This window comes from Haplochromis burtoni, unplaced genomic scaffold, assembly GCF_018398535.1.
Source record: "Haplochromis burtoni strain Fernald_Lab_line unplaced genomic scaffold, NCSU_Asbu1 Contig_44, whole genome shotgun sequence".
NCBI classification, from domain to species: Eukaryota; Metazoa; Chordata; class Actinopteri; order Cichliformes; family Cichlidae; genus Haplochromis; species Haplochromis burtoni.
In genome coordinates this window covers 1,261,389-1,285,946 of record NW_024582405.1, presented here as the reverse complement: position 1 = coordinate 1,285,946, position 24,558 = coordinate 1,261,389, and the positions used below count along the sequence as shown (strand labels likewise).

Genomic DNA, 24,558 nt, shown 5'->3' with positions numbered 1-24,558 from the left:
TAAATTTGAGGGCAGGCTTTCCTCAATATCAGTTTGATACTGGACTCAAATTTGGTTCAACAAGTGATTTATGTCAACAGTAACTGAGACTGGTATCAAATAACTGTAAGATCATTCACTGAAGATAAAAGATCAATGTAGCTATGGTGTGCTGCATACGCCTTGAGCAGAGCAGTGACTTTTGAAACTAGCAACGAGCACAAGGTGGATTTGACTGAGAAACCTGTCGATCACATAACCTAACATAAACTCGTATACTGATGTAATAAAGTGGGGTCTTCGTCTCATAGACTTATCAAGTCAAAAAAAAGTAAATACAGTTGCAGTAAAATTATGAAAGTGCTTTAAAATTAACATTTTGTTTTGCTACGCAAAACATAACCAATCCTTTTATTTCAACACTACAAAGCCAACAAAGCAGCAACTCACGTCCCGATTTGGACAGCGGATTTGAAAATTCCCACTGCTCTGCAATGGAAGCACAGAGCTTAGGACTGGCTCATGGACAGGGTAAACCGGAACAGCAGGGAAGGTGGAGGATATGAACAGAGGTTAGGAGGCGAGAAGGAGGAGTGGGAGAGGGGATGTTTGGGGATGAAGCTGACAGAGCAAGAAGGGGAGAAGAAAGAATGGGGGTGGGGGGTATATAGAGCGAAAGAGGAGAAGCATGTATTCACAGTGGTGGCCACAGCAGCCTCGAGATGTTGCTCCAGTTCATTTGCATTGACTTCTTAAAATGACTCTTTTAAGACCTCGAAGGAAAACATTTAGGAAGAAGCAGTTGGTTGAAAACAGAATCTGATACAAAGGCTGTGCTGTATTAGGCATATAAGGTATACTGGGCTTGTTGCACTCATTTAATTTCTATAAACAGATATCTATACATAAATGTGGTTCCTTTTTTAGTACTCTCAATCCCAACAGACTTCAATGGTAAAATCCCCAACTTTACGGCAACCTTTCAGCGGAAACTCTTTTTGGTGACTTCAGATATTTTTTCTCTTCAACAAACAACTGTACCGTGGCTATGATTTTCTATAACTCACCTGTTTGTTAAAGCTTAAAATTAGGGCTCTAGCTGCTGTTGTCTGCTAGTTGTCTCTGCTAACTGTCTCGAGGCTTAACCTCTATTAATAAGAATAATTAAAGTGGGCTTCATGTGCTTTTAGGACCTCTTTGAAATGGGATTATCTGACTATATCTATGAGTTTTTATTTGGGAATTTGTGCTTCTGTTCTAATGAGTAAAATTCTTAGTTGATACTTAGCAGTTATTAGCAGGTGTTTGCGCCTATGCAGGTAAAGCTAACCAAGCTTGTTTGCACTGGCAGATGGTGTAACGCTCCTCACTTTCATCCAAGTATGGTCACTTTTGGATCCAAAAACCAAAAGTATGGTAGCTGATGCTGACGCTTTAAGAACAGGAAGTTCAGAATTAGTCTGTATACTTTATATACAGTCGATGGTTTGCACCTCTCTCATCCTCCGCCTTGTGTCCAACAGCTAATACATACAACACCAGCTAATCTAGAATAATTTTATCTTGTAATATGCAGAAAATAAAATAACCTTTAAACCACAACTTGATGCCCCTATACATCCATTAAGTGGATAAACTAGCGGAGCCTTTTGAGAGCCCTGCTCCAGCTTCAGCTTTAATTATTTCTGCTCTCATTCTATTGCTTATTATTATCACTAGAATTTCTGCAGTATCTATCAAACCAATAAAACCTGATAATATGAGCTCTAAAATGGCCTTTGACGTCTTTATGACCTGCACAGAGCTCTTCCACTGCAGACCTTTGATGGCTAATAATTGATTTTATTTTGGCGAACCATTCGATAACCATCTTCTGAACCACTCAGAATAAAAAAGGACAGAGCGCACTTCCACTTGCCGAAGACAATGAATGGCTCAAGGCTGACTTTCAATTAGAAAATCAAGCCTACACACACAAACATTTATTGTTGGTTCTGTCAGGTGTGCAGCTTGATCACAACATTAAAATACTATTTCAGGTAAATGGGGAAATCTAATTTAATAGGCACGGGCACATTATGCGCAATGAAAGGCTCATTTTTCTATACTGCTGATTTGCAGGGGAAATATTTATGACCCCAAAAAGTTTTTATATAATAATTACCGCAGTTTTAAGTAAGCAGTCTTTTTCTTGCAACACTGACAGCTCGGAAAATACTTCCAGAGGTAGACAGTGAAGTGAAAAATGGCTGAGAAGGTGTAAATGAGCAGCTTCCTGTGCAGCACAAATGCTTTTAAGCAGGCAAATAACAATAAACTGCAAAACATTAAAGCGGTTGGGAACTTTTTCAAGTCAGTTTTTCAGAACCTGTCTTCAACCAGTCAACTCTTATCACAAAATTTCGAGGTAAACACTTTTGAGTCATTACACAAGTTAATGCAATGAACTGTAGCTGCTGGAGGCCACGCAGGTGTTAATGTTCACATGAGGAACATCAAGTCTGGATCGAAGTGAGTCAGAGGGACAGGTACCTCTGCTGAGCCCGTCGGGTCCTCGGAGGATTCGGCATTCCTCGATCTGTCCAAACGCAGAGAACATGACCCGGATGTCGTTCTCGTTGCACTTCTTCGACACCATGCCGATGAACAACTTCCTGTCTTCCACGGCTGTAAGGAGAACCGAGAAACAAGATGAATGAAGAGATTTTATGACATTAACACTCTGTGCATGCCAGAGTTAATGCTGTGTTCCTCTCAAATGACTTTAAACATTTCCTTAATACCTATTTCACTCTTTTAATCAGAAAAGACCTCAGGTGCCCTCTAAGAAAACCACTCTGACATAACTGTAATGGGCTTCTAAAGCAGATAAAAACATGGCATAAAGGAAAAAAAAACACAGTTTGAAAGCTTAATCTGTTGAACTTTGGGTTTTATTGTAAATTATGGCCTTAACCCAAATGTTATATAAGACAAAACTCACTTAGTCATAAAGCCTGTTGCATCCAGAATAGTTTGAGGGGTTTTTCTTGATGCTGAGCTAATGAGCTGCTACTAGCTTTATATTTATTATCCAGGCATTTAAGTGTTTTCAGTGTTTGTTGTGAAAGCAAATAAGTACTTTAAAGCTGGTGTAGGCAAATTTCTTTTAGTTTTGGTCATTAGACAAAAAAAGTGGATTCATCAGAGTACTATCACCGGGGAGAGTGGGGTTCAAAGTCCCTATACGCCATATGGATTCAGTGTTGCCAACTCCTCAGTAAGGAAAATCGCTATTGGCTGTCCTAAAAGTTGCTAGAAGTCGCTAAATGACGTCATCGCCTAATTTGCATAATTGGCCATGCTAATGTAATTGTAACCTATGCTGTTGGAGAGAGAAATAACATCGTGGAAGAGACATAAAGTGAGTAAAAAACGTCCTAAATGCAGTTTGAATGTATTTAGAACTACAAATTAAATTTCTTTTAGCAATTATTGTTTTTAATGTCACAATTCCAACCCTGCTTCTTTATCCAGGCCTGGACCAGCAAAAGTGACCCGAAATTGGCACTCTGGTGGAGTTACTTTGTGTGTGAGAGTGTGTGTTTATAAGTAGTTTTAAATCTTGTGATCCACAAAACAGCATAAGAGTAAAGGAAGAACTGACTGCGTTACAGTCAGTGCGGGAGCAGCGGCTTCGCTCATGCGCGATTCATTTGCCGTTTGGACGCACAGGTGTGAACGTCTCTTGCCCTGATAGCAGCTGGGGGAGGACTATCCTCCGCCTGTGAGCGCTTTGGCATGGGTGAGGTGCCCAAGGCAGCACCGCTGCTTGTTGAGAGTAAGAGCGATACGCGTTTTCACGTCAAAACGTCGTCATAAATAAGTCTCCAATAATACCAGAATAAGTCACCAGATTTGTCGCTAGTCGCTTTTTAGAAAAAAAGTTGCTAAGGGGGTCTGAAAACTCGCTAAATATAGCGACAAAGTCGCTAAGTTGGCAACACTGCATGGATTACATGCTGGATAGTGGGTGGGGCTTAAAAACGAGCCCTTGGGTTATAACCTCCGGTTTGACTGACTCATTACTAGTGATGTGCGATACCACTGATTTCCTTTCCAATCCGATCCAAGTAATATTCAGGGTGGTATCGACGATACTGATCCGATACTTTATACAAAAACATTTTATTTATTGTATCTCAAATTATAGCATCATAATGATTACAGGACATCAGATTACTTGTTCTTATCACTTAATAATGCAGAGTTCATCATACAGAAATAAAAAACCTGATGTGTTTACTTTGACACACCTTGCCTGCCTGCAGCACTAAAGGACTCCGTGAGAGACGTCTGTCTCGCCCTAGCAGCACCTGTCCCTCTCCTCCTCTTCAGTTCGTCTCAATATACGCTCGTCATATTCTGTGATATGATTTACTCTGAGGTGTTTGACAAGGTTAGTGATGTTGCCACAACCCTCCCGATTTTTCCGGGAGAATCCCGAATTTCACTGCCCCTCCCAGAAATCTCCCGGAGCCACCATTCTCCCGAATTTCTCCCGATTTTCCACCCGGACAACAAAATTGAAAAAACCATATCGCAGAATTCATAGTGCGGCCCAGCCAATTCCAGTTTCCAACAATGACGGCAGCTGCTTAGTTTTAATATTAGCCTACTCTTATTTCTCTTTCTGCGTCGCAAAAAAACTTTTAACATGTTTTCAGGTGAGAACGTAGCTGTGTAAACTTCAAATATCTGAGCCGACACATCGTCTTCAAACCCCCGCGGCCTTTCACTACTCGGGTTAAACATGATATATAAGTCACTTTGATAACTTAAAAATGTTGTTGTTTGGCTTTTTCAGTGTTTTATTTGTTTGTGAGTAAATTGGTTTGGCTGAGATTAAATGTATTAGATTAGATTAAATTAAATTTTACTTTATTAATCCCTCGGGAGGGTTCCTCCGGGGTTTTCACACAGCTGAATAAACGTCAAACCGAAAATGATTAAACAGAAGTGTGAGACGGTCGAGAGTTTAAGTCAGCGCCCGGTTATATTTTAGATGGCACGGAGCAGACGGCTGTTTCACTCCACCGAGGGAGCTCGTGCTGTACTACCCGGCTTTCTTTAGACCGCGAAGGCCGGGTTGTCAGGTGGAAGCCTCTGAATTTGGACACCCCTGCTGTATTTTATCCGATAAATCACTGTAAAATGTATTTATCACCCCCCTCCCCCCAACAGCCCTTTTGAATGTCTCCCTAATTCGGAGGTCTCAAGGTTGGCAAGTATGGCCACAACACCTCACTTTTTTGCCACATGTATCGCAAACCACGTCTCAGCTGTTTGTGGAGGTAAAATACGTCCGCACAATTACGCTCAGCCATTGTTGTGAGTGCGCGCACCAAGGGGCTGCAGACATTTATACAGCCGTATTTCGCACATGACTATGAAAGGCGGAAGAGGAAGTAGTTCCTTTGAATGTAGACAATCCGAATGTTATAGTTTCTTTCCACTGTGTTCCTGTTAATGATAAACTACAAATTTACCCTAAATTACTAAAATATCGATATTTTAATGTGAGAATCGATTCTAGAACATAAATGATTGTATCGAAGGAATTGATATTTCAGGATTGATCCGCACATCACTACCCATTAGCTGTGCCATCACTGGAACTTATTTCCTAAGCACAGGAATGCTTCATGGCTAATCAAAGTCCTTAGAGAAGCAAGTCTGGGTACTCAGCAGCCATACTGGTAATGCTTCCCTAGGTAGTTATTTCGAAGTATTATTGAAATTAACTTTAATTTATTAACTGCTTATCCAATTCAGAGTCACAGAGGGGCTAGAGCCTATCCCAGCTGTCACAGGGTGAGAGGTTGGGTACACTCTGGGCAGGTTGTCGGTCTATCGCAGGGCTAACACAGAGAAAGAGTGTGTTAACACTCACAGCCACACCTATGGGCAACCACTGAACCTAACATGCATGTAGTCGGAGTGTGGGAGAACGTCAGAGCACCTGGAGAACTGGGAGAGAACTCATGCAAGCACTGGGAGAACACCCACACAGAACGGTTTCAAACCAGGGTGCACTAATAACTTTAATTTCAATCTCCTAAAATAAAATGCTTAAAAAGTTTGCTGACAAATGCGCTGTTACAGATTTCTTTCATAGATGTCATATTAGGACTGCCACTTTTCTCTCCTATTATGTTTCTGGTTTAATCCCGTGCTTTTGCCGGATGAAAGAAGGATTAACTGTAAAGAATTGGGTGTTTCAGAAAGCGTTCTCACAACTTTAAACCCTCCCAAACTCAGATATGGTGTAAGTTAACGATTTACTGAACATTTCTGCCCCAAAGTTAGTGACACCACAAAATAAAGTAATCATGGATAGCTGGAGTGTGAACATCGCAGCAGCTCATAACCAACAATCAGCGCTTTATCGTGTAAAAAAATTGGCTAACTTGACTTTGTTAGGACATAAAACTTTGCTGATTTATTTAAGAGCAGTTCCAATTTCAGATGACCAATATTTTCTTTGCTTGAGGGTAGTTTCTGTTTTGTGTAGTTTACGGATAATCACATTCAAAGCCATTTTTTAAATATATATACCAAGGAGAGTATGCTGTGAAATAGTGATGTGTGGAAAAAAAGATTGGTAAGAACAAAGAGTAAAATAAAATAAAAAAATAGATAAAAATGAAAAAGAGCGAAATGTGGAAAAATGGATTGAGACAAAAAAAATGTAGCAATCAAAAGAAACAGTCAAAGAAAGAAAAAAAGACAGTGGGAGAGCGATGAAGACAGACAGAGTTCATGTATTTCATCATGCCATCTGTGAGGCTCTGATCAATGTCTCATTATCACTTCAACACCGGCTCCTTGCTGAGACTCTTCAGCCTGTCCTCTCTCACCCCCTTCCTCCCTCCCTCCACCTCTCCTTCCTCCTCTATCCTCCTTCCTCCTCCCTCGTGAATTTCTCTCCATCTCCTCTGCTGACACAATCCCTCCTTCCTCCGGTGCAATCTCGAGGAACGGGCGCAGGCGGCTGCAGGTGAAGGCGAGAAACTTGCCCCCGTGTGTTTTCCAGCGCGAGGCGTTAAGTTCGAATTAGGCTGAGAGTGAAACCCACATTCATTCGCTGAAACAATGCGCGCATGTGTGTGTTTATGTGTTCCCGCTGCATTCAATGTAATGCTAATCCAATTCATTTTTAATGAGGAAACTGTCAGCTCTTACCGCGAGGCGAAAGAGATAAGCGGTCTGTTGCACTCTGGGAAATCAATAGCGCACTTGTTTATTTTGCTGTTTGAATTGTTTGTGTGTTTAAAAAACAAACCATCGGGATACGCTGCCAAGATAAGTGTTGCTTCAAAAAGCTTTAACTCCTTTGTACACACAGTTTGTGTGTGTGTGTGTGCGCGCGCATCACTCCAGAGAAAGATTACCACAAGTCTAACAGCAATGTAATTAATTTACTCTGTGTCGATAGGAAAGAAAGAGAGGAGATATCGTTACAATTGACTGTTTCTGTTTTCGGACGAGGCGCACAGGCAGGCGGGCGGGTGATAAGACTCATAAAGCCGGCTCTGGGATGTATCAGGAGTCGGTTTTGCATTCGGGGATAAATCGGAGCAGAACTGGCCTCACGCTGAGCTCCAAAAATAGTTAAAAGATGCTGAAGAAAGAATCACAAAGGTTTAGGGAAGTGTTAAATAAAAACCCCACACACATATGCACAAGATTAACCAATACTGTTATCTCTCTCAGTCTCTTTCTCTTCTTCCATCTCCACTGACTAAACTAATAAAGCTCTGCGCAGCCATACGTCACTGTTACAGCGGATCTAACACTGGGTTTATTAAAGGTCATTACCGTTAAATGGATGGACGTGTAACGTATGGTCTGCTCTATATTTCACCATTCCCACTGTGAGCAGCGGCTTCTTTATTAAGTTCCACCATCCTTACCCTGACAGTTATTTCTTATAAAGTGATATTTGGCCATATTTCAGTGGAGCGGATGATGGCTTTTATAAGCATTTCTCCCCCTGCCTTCCCAGATGCTGTCATTTTGCTCTCCTCCCCTGCAGTGGACAGTGACATACATGGCAGGCTAGAAGGAAAGCTCTGTGATGCTGCTGTGGCAAATGAGCTGCATTTAACGTACATGTGAGTTCTGCATGTGTCCGAGAAATGCTATTAAATGTAGCATTGCTGGCTTTAAATGGGCAGCTCATCCAAACCAAAATTCCGCTCAATTACTCAGCATTAAGGGTCACTTCATCCAAACTGCAAAAACCTACATTTTCTCACTTAACTGTCTAAATAATTTTAATTTCATTTGCCAGATTTTTCACATACCCAATGTGCTGCCACACTACATAATTCTAATGGGAACCATTTCACACCAAAAAATCCCCAAATTGGGGTCTTCTGGTTATTCATCCAGCAAAACTGCAAATCTCCGAGGAAGCTTAGATGTTTTTTTTCTTTCAAAACTGCACTCTTGTTTTTACTTTTTTTTGAACCGCGAAAATTGGGTCGCGCTAATTTCTGATGCAGCTGGAGTCCGAGCAGCAAAACGTGTGAAAATAACTGCTCTTGTGTAAATTTACCGAGAAGGTAAGGAAAGCCCGAGTTATTACCTCATAGTGTGAAGAACAAAATGTCACAGCAGTGTATTTACTTTAAAAATGTCAAGAAAAAAAAAAAAGAGTTATTAAATTTTTTTGCTTGACATTCAAGTTTAGTTCAGATTTGGTACTGAAAACATCCGCTATGGGCTGTAAGAAGAATTAAAAAAGTCAGATTGACTATTTAGAAATAACTTCCCAGAGTCCTGCCATTTAATAACATGACCTCTGGAGTACATAAAAGCTAAACTCTGCAAGGGAAAATGAGAAACAATGATTGTTTTTAGCACCTAAGTCAGCGGTCTCCATCTTTTTTCAGCTGCCTTACACAATCACGCCCTAATAAGTTCATTTGAACCCATTTTAAATAGGATCAGGACTTTTTAATTCATTTTAGCTGCCCATAACTTTAGCTTAACATTAAAACAATGGAGCTTTTACTTTTTGTTACTAATTAATTGAACAGGTAATTATGTTATGATAGTTAGTGACCAATTTCCCTGAGTTTATCTATTACTGTTCAGTTTGTTAACTATTAATCCAAACTTTAGTTGTTAATCAGGCCTTGTCACTAGCAGCTAACTGCTAACTAATAGTCACATTTGTTGCTAAATGTCATTCATAACTTCATATTAATAACTTTAGCTATCTATTGTGTTTGCAAACACTTTCGACTGTTTTCCTTCAGCATGTCTTCTGCTTGATCAACGTGTTCGTTTTATGGCAAAGAAACCAAATTATTTCCTCCTGGATTTAGTGGGACATAGGTGTTTATCAGCTTCAGGTTTCTGTTTTTACGGCAGTTATATCGTTGTCCATGACTGAAAGCTCACGTCCAGTTGAAGCAATGGAATTAAACATGAGTCCAACAGTTTGAGTAATGGTAAGAAGTAAAGTGACTGTCTGGAAATAAATAAGGAACTAACTTATAACATATTTGTGAGTTGATTTTTCAAGGTCTGCATCTTCGCTCAACAAAATGCGTCAGAAGAAGTGATGAAGTATTTATAAATGAGCTAACAGATAACAGCAGGCCTACCCTTTAAAGATGCATCCACTGGTATTACACACTGTCCAACAGCTTCCTCTTTGAATGAGAAGGAATGGAGGATGAGGCTCGGTATAGGAAATCAATTCAGAGCTGGATCTGCGGTATGTAGTTTGGGAACGGGGTGATCTGAGGACGAGGGTGTGCGACACTGCTTGTGTGCATGCACGCGCGCGCGTGTGTGTGTAATAGATGCATTAGGGAGAGCGTGTGTGGCAAGAGGAGAGTGCATACAACATGTTTGTATGAGTGAGCAGCCACAGGGGAGAGAGGCCGGTTCACAACGAGGCCAAAACGATTCAACTTTCACTGACCTCCTTATGAACCACCTTAATAATTCATCCCACATAGAAAAATATATTTATATATATCAGTATTGCCCCATCCCACCCCCTTTCTCTCCTCTGCTCTATGTTTCAATCTTTTCCCCGAGTCCCCCGTGCTGTCTGCCAATCAAGCAGAGATAGCCATTACCAAGCAAAATTCGAAAAAGGCTATTGATGCATGCATGCATGTGTATGTGTGTATGTGATATTGATGGGTCTGTCACTGTGCATGTGTGCAGTGCCACTCACCATTAGATTTCTCACTGTCTGCAGGTTTCATCTGAATAGGGTGGTGCATCTGTAGAGACAGAAAACAAGGACAAAAAAACACCTCATCAAATATCGGTACACATGCCCCAAAACACAATATGACGAATGCTGCAATTCACTTTGTCTCTTCACATCCAAATGAAATCCCAAGAGGATTTCATACTCTGTTAATTACACATGTTTTATAGAGATGCTTTTGTCAGATAAGAAATATGGCGGCAATTGCTTTGGTTTTCCCACAGCAGATAGAAATCTGTGTGAGACACAGTACGCCGCTCAGCTCCGGAGGGCGGCGGTAGAGCATCTAAACCGGTTTTCTCCAGCAAATGCCAGAAAACACGAGGAGGAGATGAAGATATAGGGGTCAAGAGGGCAAGAGGAAGGACAGAAATGAGACCACATGCAAGAGCCAGAGCATGGGAAAGTACAAGGAGGATGCACATCAGCAAAAACCGAGAAGTAAATAAAAGAGGAAGAAGCCCCAAAAAGAAGAGGAGGAAGAAGAAGAGCAAGAGGTTTTCTGCTTGACATTTCTAAATCGCTTAGAAATAACTACCCAGGGACATAAACACATGGAAGATAACAGTTTGCTTGCAAGAAGTCCGCTCACTCACTTCAACAACTGCAACTGATTATTGTGGAGATAAAAGCTTCATACAATAGTCGGCCAGATGACCGCCAGCATGAAAAATGCTGGTGCTGGTGCGCTGCACACTGAGAGACATTAGCATATAAACATAACCTTTCAATATTTGGAATATTTCAGCATTGTTATTTGTCTGTCACTGTCACAGAAGAAAGACCTAAAAAGAGTTTATTTCCACAAATCACTGACTCACTTTGGTTTACAGACATGAACTCAATCCTTGCACGGGGTTGTACTGTATATGATAACGTTGATGCACGATCAGCTGGAGAGGACATTATGTTTCAGGCTTCCTAACCTGCTTCATGGTTCAGATGGTAAGAGATATTACTCTGCTAGATCTGAAGTATGAAGTCTGACATTAGAGCAGAATTGGTCAAAGGGTATCATGTTTCCTGTCTCCTGCTCGCTCTACAGCACCACCCCTCTTTAAAACCGGAGGATTTTCAACTCATCAGACATGGATGATTTCCTGTACAACATATGACTCTAGACCAGGCTTGGGCCTGACTGTTCAATGGATTCTCATCCCAGTGGTGTCTATCAGAAACTAATGGCATTAAAGATCCCAAATTGTCTTTTGCACTGTTTTTAAGGAGAGACCAAGTCCTCGTTAACCGAACGTTATCATCCCACAAATGTGTCTGTTTGTGTACAAGCTTCTTTTCGGACAAGGGGCGATGAGAGGGTCCTCCAAGGTTTTGGAAGTGGTGATGTGTCTTCATAGATCGAGAAGTTCAGCATAAAAAGCTGTGACAGTGACTGCTGTGGACTCTTTATGTTTTTTTAAACACTCAGTTTTACTTTGTATGTTGGAAGTTAGAAGAGTGACCCACAGCCCGGTTGTACCAAATACCTTATACACTGCCTCCATCTGGTAAAAGAGCCCACTGCAGGCAGACTGGACATTCTTTTTTTTAACCTTATTTTTACTTTTGATTTTACTTGCTGTGTTAAAGGGTAGGCACCAAAAACAGCTTGGTTGGTATTAAAAAAAGAGCTTTGGGTTAAAATTACAAAACTACCCAGTGCATATAAATGTTACGCCAAGGGTTCCTGAACAGTTGTCCATATGTGATAGGTTGGGCTAGTACCATGTTGTGTGCCACACACCACAGACACCAAAGGCATCTCAAACTTTATAAGCTTTACACCAGCTGAACATCTGGCTAAAATTGATTTCCAGGGTCAGAGCCAAAGGCTGGACACAGCAGGGGTCAAGGAAGAGCCACCTGCCACAAAACCAAAGCTGAAGCCTGCCCGGGACCCACGTAGTCATAGAACTGAACTGGACTTCCAGTCATTGCTGTTTTTCTAGCACAGTCTTTTTTTGAGGTATCATTTCTCAACTGTTTTTCCCACAAAGACATATTTTAACCACTCAACTGAGAGATACATTAAAAAGCTTATCACATGCTAGAGCTCTGACAGATCGCCGACCTGTCAGTTAGGAAGTGGTTTAAGTTGTGATCTGATTACATACTTTCGCATTAGGCCTTTCTGTTAACAGTCATTCTTATTGCACTGATTCTGCTTGGATTAACGTTGGATCTTACTGCACACAAGGTTGGCCCCAGTTCAAAGTAAACTGTCCTGCACATCCTTCTTTGGCTTTTGGCTGCCTTTAGGTTGTCGACTGGCTTGCATGAGACAGCTGGAATAGCAGGAAAAAGACATTTGAAATTGCTGGAGGGATTTCTTTCCTTGATCAAACTGCAGCTGTCATTTAGACCTGATTTGATCTCAGTATGATCCAGACCAACTGAAGACCCAGCCCGGCTTATCTTGATGCATTCTGACTGCAGTGCATTGTGTAAGTATTTACATTTTGCGATTTTTTTCTTCTTTCTTTATCCACACGCACAGTATTAAGAAACAGATTGCTCGTCTTTAGCAGGTGTAAATGGGGTTTAATGCCTGCATTTAGACTCGTCTTTTTAGATCCTGGATATCTCTCTGATGTATCCAAGAAGCAGTTTAATGGAGCTGAATGATGGATGGGTTTTTTAGGTGGTGAGTCTTCTTTTATGGAAAACAAAACAAAAAAAAAACACTTCACAGATGAGACGGCTCCCCCTCCCTCGCCTCGCCTCGCCCTCCTTCATGCTCTCCTCCTCTGTCCCTTTTTTTATTCCCTCCATCTCTCTTTCCTTTATGGGAGATTATGTGGCTGTTTGATCTGCGGAGAGACGAATGACAGTGATTCTCCAAATCTAGCCCAGTATCAATCACACTAAGAGTCAAATACCAGCCGTGAGTGAGTAGGTCTGTGTCTGCGCGAGCGTGCATAAATGTGTGTGTGTGTCCGTGCGGGTGTGTATGCGCCCCGTCTTACCCATAACGCCCCTGGGCTCAGTCACGCTGTGACAGAAGGCTTTGATCTTCCAATTCTATCACACACCTTTATCCCAACTCTCTCCCTTCTTGCTCGCTTCCTTATCATCCTCACTCTGCTTTTTTCCCCTCCCTCCTCGTCTCCCAGACCTGTCCCAGATGAACGCACACACACACACACACACAAACACGCCCACACACACACACACAACATAAATCAACATCAACACACACACACACACACACACACACACACACACACACACACACACATCACACACACACACACACACACACACACACCTAGTCTGTTGATTAGTTCCCAAACCTGCCTGATGGGAGCAGTGAGTGGTGAATGAGGAAGAAACAATGTAGCAATAAAAGGCAGAAAGAAAGAGAGAAGAAAATCATCAAATAGAAGAGGAGACAAAGAAAGAAAAAAAAGGCAAGAAATAAAGCAAAAAAAAAACCTAAGAATGAAGCGAGAAAGAAATAAAGAAGCAGGAGAAAATTAGAAAAAAGGAAGGAAGGAAACAACAAAGGTAGGAAAAAAGAAAGTAAGATAAAAATTTAAAAAAATAGCAACATAAGGAAAAGTAAGAAAGAAAGAATACAAACTAAAGAGAAGAAAGTGTGAAATAAATAACGAAGAAAAGGAAAAAAGAAAGACCAAAAGATGAAAGAAAGACTAATTGAAAAGATGCAAACAAGAAATAAAGCAAAGAAAAAAGATAACTAGAAAGATAGATAACAACGTAAAGAGAAGAAAATTACAAAGAAATTACAAAGAACGGAAAAAATAGAACCTAAGCAGAAGGAAGAATTAAAGAAATAAAGAGATCGATAGATAGATAACAACCTGAAAATAATATAATAGAAGGAAAGAAAAAAGAAAAAGAAAGAAAGACAAATTACGACCTAAAGAGAAGAAAAAAGAAAGAAAGAAAGAAAGAAAGAAAGAAAGAAAGAAAGAAAGAAAGAAAGAAAGAAAGAAAGAAAGAAAGAAAGAAAAAGTGAGACATGGTGAGACAGTGGATCCAACCAGAGGGAGGAAAGATAATAAATATCATATCATATATCATATGGACAGAAGAAGAGCTGTAGACTGTGGACAGTCAGAAATAATCGGCAACCCTTCAGGCTGGAGTCTCAGTACAGTATCACTAACACAAGGACAGATGCAGGGACATGGATGAGGAGTGTGTGTGTGTTGTGGTGTGTTGTGTGGAGGACGGAGGGGGGGCGTCGTTTGAAGCCACATCAAAAGAAGCAAAGTCATGTCAAAGCAAACCTGGAAGTCACATCAAGTCAGTTTTCGTTAATCCATTTCAAAGTCTGTCCTCCAAAGGCAAAAAACAAAAACAAAAAAACAAAAACAAAAGGCATGACAGCATCCGCCGCGCTGCTGTCGTTCACTCCTGAAAACACACACACACACACACACACACACATACACACAAGTACAAAAACTACGTCTGGCTTTCAGGCATCTCCTCCTCAGGTCTGTCTACACAAAATGCCTGGTGGGCGGGTGGCGCTGTCGACATGTTTGATCTTGGCGAGTTCCCGCCGAGATCCACAAAGCAAGACTCTCCTCCGCTATCCCACAATTCCACTGCGAGGTTTCTTCTCGCCTGGCGGCCCCACAGCCACAGCCTGCCATTAATTATGTGCTCTGTGGGAGCCCGGCACAACTACTAAGTCCTGGGTGCGCTCAGACTCATAAAAAAAAAGCCCAGAGAACCAAACAAACCTCCACAACGTGAAGCCACGTGTGCAGCCGCCTTGATGCTGCGCTGGCATTTAGCTTCATAAATGTATGCGTCTAGTCACCAGGAAGCTTAATCTTCTTCCTGTTTACCTGCTGCAAGCCTACGCGAGTGTTAATTCTCCCGTCTTTCCAGCCAAGAACTGAGTCGGCTTTCTTGGTAAATCTTTAATTGAAGTGGTTTTCATAAGCCACTCTAAGCCAGCGCGTAATAATTAATCAACAACAAGATTTACAAAATAGGAAAAATGAGAAATCCTTCAGAGGGCGGCTGTACAGTTAATGACACAAAGTTGAATTGAACGCAATTTCCCGATGTTTTGATTATTTGCAGTGAAAGTTTGCATGTGCTTTAAGGGGCTTATTATCTGCTTGTAGTGCATCCGCAGTGCACTTGAAATAAAGTGTCACCATTTGTTTTTAATCATTTTTCGAGCGCCTGAATTGCCTTGTTGCAAACTGCATATAGCTCGGTTCTGATTGACTGAGTCACACTGTGCACCGCTGTAAAATACATGATAAATGCACACCTTTGAAAATCGATTAACATTTAATTTACATATTAATGTGCAGATGGAAAGTCACCGCTCACGCCGGTAATAATGAGTTGCCGAGCCGCGGTGTTGTTACTGTTTAAAAACCCCACTGCTGATAATAATAGCTCCTTTTAGCCGCTTTAAAGCAATATGTTATTATTATTAGCATGCTACAAACTTTAAATTCTCCAGATTTGCTGTTTTTGGACAGCAGCTACATGGGAACCACAGTCTGTGATGACTGTAAGCGTATTCAGGGGTTTGATTATATTGTAACTAAAATCAGCGACCTTTAATGCCTTTAAGTTTAGCGTCAATCATGTATGAGCAGCTAGCGTTAAAAACTAAACCCGTGATCACCTGTTGTTCGAACTGGGAGCCTCCTAATATACACATTACCTCTTTGTTTTCCCTTAAGTAGCTTTAAGATTGTTAAACTTCATTAAATCTATATGATTACACTAAAAAAAAATCAACTGAACACGCGGGCTCGTCCTGGGTTTAATTTTCACAAGATGCGCCTCCAATCTGAAAATGAAACGAGCAGCTCTGAAAATGGAACAAATGTTCTGACAAACTCAAATAACAGCTGCGACACGCTGACTTTTTACACCTGATTCTCCTCAAACTTCCTGATCAAAATAATAACTTGATATGCACAAAAAAGCCTAATTAAGGCCCTCCTGCATCTGAGGCGCTGCGATAATAAAGAGAGATATAAAAACACAGGCCATTGCTGGTTGTGAGGTGGTTTTATGGAGGGATGTGTCTTTTCATTCAAACAGTTGGTATAGTGGTTACAAAATAATGTACCTAACCATATGTATTCATTTTTTCAGTTAGCCAGAAATCAAAAAATTGTACTTTGCATCTATACATGAGGGTCATTTATCTATATTGAACATGTTGTTTCCATTACTCCCTCTCAGGTTTTCTTTAGCGCAGTAAATATCAGACATCCGTCATAAGCCACCATCTCCAGTACAGTTCCTGTAATGGCCACTTGAGGCAATCCCCACAGAGTGCAATGTTAAAATGCTAATGAGTTCAGTGTTAGAGCCACTTCAAAGACTGTTTTACTACCAGCAGCAAGCAGCAACAAAACAGCCATGCTACTGACAGTTCAGCATATCACTCACTGCAGTATCACTGTTATTGGTCAGAAGTGATTTACTGTGGCTCACTGACTCATACTGGACTCCTTTCACAAAGTTTCACAGCCTTTTCCAGAATAAATAAAGGCAGATGCTTTCCACCCAGCATTGACAGCTGAGGTAAACAGTGGAGTGAATTCCTTCTACAGATAGGGAAAAACTCCAGGGTAAATCCGGATCTGGTGGAAACGCACTGGCTAGCCACAGCGGTTATTGGCTACAGTCTCAATTGAGTATTCTTGGCGGATTAAAACATGTTTGTCCTACAGCCGCTGTAGCTAGGATTATACCCTTGAACTGGGAGGGGTAAATAAACAGAACTCACTTGACTGCAATCTGCAATCTACACACATCTTGTTGTAGATTTACACACTGTAACTTTAAAATGAGGTATTAATAGAAGCATGGCTGCTTTGAATGATAGGTGAGTGGTGAGTGGTGAGTGGGCTGCGCTCTGTCTACTAGTCTACACTGAACCGGACCTCTCAGTGGAGTTTGTGATATTGGAACCTTTCAGAAAATTTGAATATGATCTACTATGAAATACAGCCAGTCCAAGAAGTCTGCTTTGTGGCTTGGTGAATGGAGTTGTAGCATTTTATCGGTCCGCTACTTAGCACTAACAAGCCAGTGTCTGTCGGAGACATCTGTGCACCCAAACAGTCTATGAAAGAGCCTTCCTAGCCAAGTTTGCTGATAATTTAGCAGTTCATCTTCTCCTCCAAATATGGTTACTTCTGGCTTCTAAACAACAAGGTGGAGATGAGTGGTGTCACAGTGGCTACACAGTCTGCTACAGTTTTATTAGCAACAAAATGCACAGATGCTGTAAAAGCAGATTAGTAGGTGGTTTCTCTTTGGGTTTGTCCTTAGATTTCGCACAACTGCTCGATTCCCTTTTCACTTGTGCAAAATATATTGAGATTGAGGTCCACAAGCAAGTTTTGATGATGCAAGATTAACTCATCCCATCACCAGAAGGTTTTTTTTAACCACCTGAGTGAACCATCGAGTCTACATTACAGCAGAAGGATCAGAGTGCAGCGGGCAGCCTGGATGGATTTTATGACCTTCCAGTTATAGGACAGTCTCTTTAATCACCTCCTGCTTCCTGTCTGAGGCGAAGTGTCTATCTGTCGGACTAGCTGATGAAATGTCATCCACAGGCCACCTCCTTTCAGTCTTTTTATCTTTACATTCTCATCATGTACAGAGCCCCAGCAACCTGGTCTGCATTCACACAGCCTATGGCCCCTTCCCAACCCCCCATGCTGGCTGTAAAATAGCCCCTCCCTGTGTATCGTGTGCAGGAAACCCTACACTTCCTAAATGTTAACTGCTGCTCTTGGGTTAACGTTATCCTGTCGCCTCCTCTTGCCCGCCGACGTCTTGCAGGAATGCCCTGGTGTTTTTAAAGGTCAGAGGTCGGCTTGTCCTGGAGCCAGAGGACAGACTCGAGGCTCACGCTGGGAATAGAACGAGTGTGTGTTGTGTAAGGAGTGCATGGCGAGTGTGCCGCTGTGGATGTGTATGCCCTCTGCCAGCGGTCAGCACCTTCAAAGCAACAGCCAAGTTCACATGAACACAGTGTGTATGCCAAAATTTATACGGCAGCACACAAACACTGTTTCACATCCTGTGTTATGCACACACACACACACACACACACTCCTTCTCCTCCCTCTTCTCTGAAGGTGTGACGGTGAGCTGCTGGGTCAAAGTCAGACAGATGGCCCTCACAGTTGGGATTCAATATCAGTGACCGAGAGCATACGACCACTCATGCGTGCATGCAGGCAAACACACAACCCACATACACGCACGCACGCACCCGCAAACACAGACACCTAAAAGTATTTCTCAAGCAAACACATCCACAAAGTAAGAGGCGTAGCAGCGCACATTTGACCTCCAGACAGTCACACAAACGACACTGCACGTGTATTTTCAAGAAACACTTACTGATACTTTGATTCCACTAAAGAAAAGATGCGTCTTCAAAACTAACTGGATAAATTAAATCATGTGATGACGTACATGCAACTGTGTGAGATTTTTCATCTGCAGTTATTTAATTGTGATGACAGGTCTGTCCTGGGAGTTCATGCACAGTACAGACACAAAGCAGGCATCGCTGGATTCGCTTTATGGTGCTTTTATGCTCAGCATTAGAGGTGGGCGGATCTATCCAATTATTGATAGAATCGATACTAGTGTATTAGGATCAATGACAAATGTCTGAACCTTTTTGTGTTGACCGTCGCGTCCGTTTCATATAGGCTAGTTGCTTCAGAGACGGGTACATTTACATTCCAGGTCTCCAAAAAGCCCAGTTTCAAAATAAATGAAAAGCTGGTAGATCTACTTTACTGTGTTAACTAATTATTCACAATCACAGTGATTTAGTGGCCATAAAAATTTGCTCCAAATTTGCAAATTAATGACGATTCATCTAATAAGTCAAGATACACTGCTCTCCAAACATACAGTTTTAAGTGTCAGCCGCGTATATGTATCAGATCAATACAAAAATTTGCAGCATCGCACACCACTACTTGCCGTTCACTCTCTGTCAGATGGCATCATGTGATGAAATGGTAAATGGCCTGTATTTGTATAGCGCTTTACTAGTCCCTAAGGACCCCAAAGCGCTTTACACATCCAGTCATCCACACATTCACACACTGGTGATGGCAGCTACATTGTAGGGGAGATCGTGGCTCAAGAGTTGGGAGTTCGCCTTGTAATCGGAAGGTTGCCAGTTCGAGCCTTGGCTTGGACAGGCAAGACACTTCACCCGTTGCCTACCGGTGGCGCCAGTGTCCGGCAGCCTCGCCTCTGTCAGTGCGCCCCAGGGTGTAGGTGGGTTTCAAAGCAGCTTGCATTAGTGACTCAAAGGTCAGCTGGCTTAAGAAACATAATAAACATTTTTTCCAACAGTGTATTATACACATATTGCACTTTGCTGTGTGACTCAAAGCCATAATTAAAACATTTGTCTTTCATTTTTGCCAACCCAGTTTTTTTTTCTGCATAGAGCATATTTTTACTTCCACTCTTTAATTTGTGAGCCACATCAAGGACACATTTTCATTCTCTTATGATGGGAAATGAAGGTTTTCTGATTCGGGTGAATTAATTTAATCTCAATGCTTCTACTGAAATTAAGAAGTTCGGGCTGTCATGAAAAGTTCAAACAGAGCCACATGTTGATGCTGAAATAGTGTTGCTGTTTGCGCTTATAATATGTATATGCATATATATTTACAGGGGTTACTTTTCTGAAGCAACTTAAAAAATCAGTTTCCAGTAGTTTGACTTTACTCCTTATGAAGCCAGAGATGCTGTGCGATTTGTAGTCGTTAGTGTACATCAGAAAGATCCACAAAAGTCAACTTCAGGTGACTTACCTTTCTCTGTTGCACACACTCACACACATATGCACACTCTGCTACCTGTCATCACTATGACAAACACCTTCACCCAGACAAAGAGTGACTTTTATGCTCGTTCTCCTTTCATCAAACAAGCAACTATAAATCAAATTGTCCTTTACAATATCCCTCATCTTAGCGGCGCTTAGCACACAGTTAGCCTACATTATCCCCACTTCATTTAGCTCAGTAAACAATTAACCCGGCGCGCGTGTGTGAGCAGAATGATTGAGGGATTTGGCATTAGCTATGCTGCGTCGCGTCTCCATGCTAAGTGTTTAACATAGTTATCCTGTGTTTATGCCCCCCACCGCTACCTCCTTTCTCTCTCCTTTGCTTTTTCCGTCTCTTCCTCTCACCCCCACCCCAATGAATCCATATGCTTAAACGCTGCCACCAACTTGGAGAGAAAAGAGGGGTTAGGGAAGTTAATTTGAAACAAGCGATTAATATTTCTTTTGTTAAATAAGAGCACACATGCACGCACGCACGCTCTGAGGGTCAGCGCATCGATGAGGTTTGCCTTACTTCAGCTCTGTTTGCGATAGCATTTGGGTTTCACTACAGCAATTACAGGCCTTAATTGAATTGATTTCGATAATGAGCCTCTGTAATGACACTGCTGTGGGAATGGACGGGTGTGTGTTTGCAGTTAATAAGCCACTGTTGTTTTTGCTGGACTTAAATGATCTGTGAGGAGCCAAGCAGGATTTAAAGATGAGGAGACACACACACATATTTAAAACACCGGTGTGTGCTGCTCTAATAGCTGCATACTGGTCAACCGTCTCCGTTCAGCTCTTTTTTTTTTTACTATAAACCACTTGTCCGAGGTCTAACCTTTCAGCTTGTTGCATAATATCCTCCAGGCTATAACACATGAATGTTTGATGGCACACGGCTTACTACATGGCAAACTTAATATCCTACACCGCCGCACGTCTGCTGTTTTCAGCTTAGCATAGCCGACGACTACTTCCCAGGTCCTTGGGCGGTTACAGCGGTCTGGTTTCATGGGAGCTTTTTCCGTGGCACTGCGAGAAATCTTTTAAAGGGCTGAGGAGTCAATCTGCTGGTGTATCAGTCAGTGTGAGTTAACTCATCTGCTTTTCTTGCGGTGGGCTCGGGTGCTTCTTGAGTGTTGAGTGGAAAGCTATTGTGATAGAGCAGCGATACGTGTAATGGGCTTGCACTTAAACAAACAACGCACATCGACTGACAGGCTGTGGCCATTCCTCCCCCCTGCACCACTCAGACACACTTTAAACACACAGGTAGCAGCTGATAAATGGCTGTTGGTAGCCTTCCATACGTCTGTGTCTGTTAGTTTTCTTAGGATTTCATTTAAAAGTTTGTGGACCATTAATGGGTATCAGCTGATGATCTAACAGCTAGGTGACATCGTATTTCAATCCTAATAATAACAATATAATTTATATTTTATATATATATATATATATATATATAGTTAGGGGGGTACATTTGGCCACAAGACTTGACTAAGTATTAACTTTTTTTTTTTTTTTTTTTTTTTTACTTCTACACAAACCCAACAGTTTATTGTAGATGAATGTGGACAACCACTCACTTAGATGTCCGAAAACCAGTCGGGTGACGTCACCGATCGGAAACCAAGGCTCACTGCAGGGTCATATGGTAGCTAACACACTATAGAGCAGACAGGCTCTAAAGCATAAACACCTAATAAATAATATTTAAATCTAGCAGCTGAGTAAAACTGCGAGAATCATTCCCGAGATCTTCTTTTGTAACCAGAGCCCCCTGCTGGCCATTGGAAAGAATGCAGTTTTAAGGCCCGTTTTAAGGCAATGGTTTCCCTTTGCAGACCTGGAGGCTACATCCCAGTTTCACACGCAAAGTGACTGAAATGCTCCGATGATTTCTACAGGCTGTAAACAAACTCCAAGTTTAGTGATATTTTCTAAATCCCACAACTCCTCATTAGATGGGGAAACCTTCCACTATAAACCAAAGTTAAAAACCCAGTGAATGTCTAAAACATGCAGATTAGGCAATAAACTTGTTTGTCTTTCAATGACGTTTGGTTAAACTTTTTTCTTCCTTTTTTTAATACTTTCTCCTTATTGATTTTCATCTTACTTTACATACAGAACTAAAGAGGGCAAGGGAAACTAACACATTCACATATGTTCACATATTCCAAACTACACATCGCCTTGTTTTACTTACACATATTACATATTACACAGGTGCATGTTCCATTCAAACACAATCACGGCTAGTCCTCTGCATCGCACAGGTATCAGTTTCTAGTCTTTTGACGTATAACCATCCCATCTTTCCCAAAGTCTCTCTCCTTTCTCCTTCTGCAGCTGCAGTGAGAAGGTAATCAATTCCATATGATGGATTATGTTAATAATGTCTATGACCAGTTTCCGTGTGGGGGGGCTTGTCTGCGACCAACATTTAGTAATTACCTTTTTGCATGCAACCATAATTATTTTCAGTAAGTATGAGACTCTTTTATTTATATCCTCAGGAATTTTCCCAACGTACATGGTACTAAAGGAGAAGTGTTACTCCAAGCACATCCACCACCATTTGTTTAAAAAGGTCTTCAGCTTAGGGCATGACCAGAAGACATGGAAGCAACCCGCAGCGACCTCGCTGCACTCCCTCCAGCACAAACTTGTATTTTTTTCATGCTCCAGTGTGACTGTTGTGGGGGCTTCACTCTGGGGCTCCACATATAAGCTATAAGTTATAAGACTTGTGATAAACACAGTGTCATACCCAGCCCTGACAGCACAACCATTTGGTTCTAACTGGGCCACTTTTAGCAGTTGCTCAGTTACAGAGCTGGCAAATGTTGATTGGGTCAGATGTGGACAAAATGTCACAATGCATCAGACATTCAGCTGATAGAACTTGGACTTGTCGCTTAGCTGAGGATGCTAGGCTCACTCCAAGTCAGCCCTGTCACCAAAGGCCAAATGTGGCCAAGAGAGCACTGCAGATATGGGCCAATCATTCATTTCTAACTGGGAGTAAGATTGACCAAATACAAAAGTTGTTATTTAAAACATAGTCTACACTATTAGGATTTCCTAAAATCTGTCTTTGTCCTGTTTGGTATTTGTTGTCTTGTGCTCTTCTTTTCTCTTTTCTTTCCCTTCACCCCCCGGTCATAGCAGATGGCGGCCCTCCCTGAGCCTGGTTCTGCCAGAGGTCTCCTTCTGTTAAAAGAGATGTTTTTTTTTTAATCCCCGCATTGGCTCATTGGGTTTCTATCTGTCTATGCTGTTGTAGGGTCTTTATCCAACAATATAGTGCGCTGAGACGGCCACTGCAATCTGATCTGAACTTAAAATGAATTCTCTGTTTTGGTAGTCCTTCATTTGCATGCTTCTACGTCATATTAACATGAAATTAATATATTACTAGAGCATAAATACTGTTCCTGCTGTTTTAAATGTGTGGAAAGACATTCACAAAGCCGGACTTACTGTTAAAAGACAAGAACAATAATGGAAAAGAATGGTCACACTCAAAATAATTTCCAAATCCTAAAGATTTTTAAATGTATTTACAGATTTGTGCAGAAGTCTGAACTCTCTCTGGGAAGCTTGATGATGATGATTTGAAGCAAAAATTTCAAATTTGCATTCATCGCTCCATCAGACCTGTTGCCACTGATTTTCAGTCCAGTTCTTGTGTAATTTGGCATACCTCGCCCTTTTCTCCAAGTTTCCCCTCCTTAAGAATGGCTTCTTGACTGAGCCCATTTCTGATGAGGCTTCACTGAACAGTAAACGGATAAATGATGGATGGATTAGAGTGTCCAGATGCTTCTCGCCCGTCCTGTGTCAGGTCTTTGTTGGATTTTTTTTACAGTTTCTTAAGGACATGACTTTTAGATACTGATTATCTGTTCTTTGTTTATTTTAAGTTTCCTCAAAATGTGAAAGGAAACACACCATGGCAACAATCTTTCTTCGGCTAGTAGAGGCTTACGAATCACTTTTTGGGGCAACCAACAAGCGATTCCTGTGAAACTGTTTAAGCATTTTTCATAGATTCATCTAAAGAAGACACAATACTGGTTCTTCCCTCGAGGTAGACTCCTTTTTTATGCTTAAATGATTCAGGAGTCAGTATTAAGTGACTTAAACATAAAAAGCCACCATTCCTCTGGATGCAAGATTTAAAAGATATGCGGGGCGGTTCGAGACTTTTGCACAGCACTTTATTTTACATTTAAATGCAACTGTCGTGAGGAAAAAATGAGCCGCAGTAAACACTTGCGCCTGCAGCGAGAAAGCAACCAGAATCTTCGATTGTTTCAAAGCGAGCTCACGAATTCCCTTCAAAGACGGGAACAGTGAGAGTCTCAAGACCGCCAGGCCTTGTGCATGAAAGAATCATATTCTTTCATTCACATCATTCAAACTGATAGTGCAC

General features: G+C 41.5%; 1 protein-coding gene across 27 annotated transcripts in view; it reads right to left on the bottom strand.

The window, feature by feature from the left end:
• The window catches only part of celf2 (cugbp, Elav-like family member 2), a 236,789-nt gene that overhangs the window by 47,331 nt on the left and 164,900 nt on the right, over positions 1-24,558 (bottom strand). For all 27 annotated transcript variants that reach the window (XM_014333206.2, XM_014333205.2, XM_014333208.2 and 24 more), the window contains 2 exons: positions 10,223-10,271; positions 2,512-2,646 (listed from right to left, as the gene is read on the bottom strand). In XM_014333206.2, coding sequence (XP_014188692.1) covers positions 2,512-2,646; positions 10,223-10,271 — 184 coding nt within the window. The remainder of the gene's footprint in view (positions 1-2,511; positions 2,647-10,222; positions 10,272-24,558) is intronic.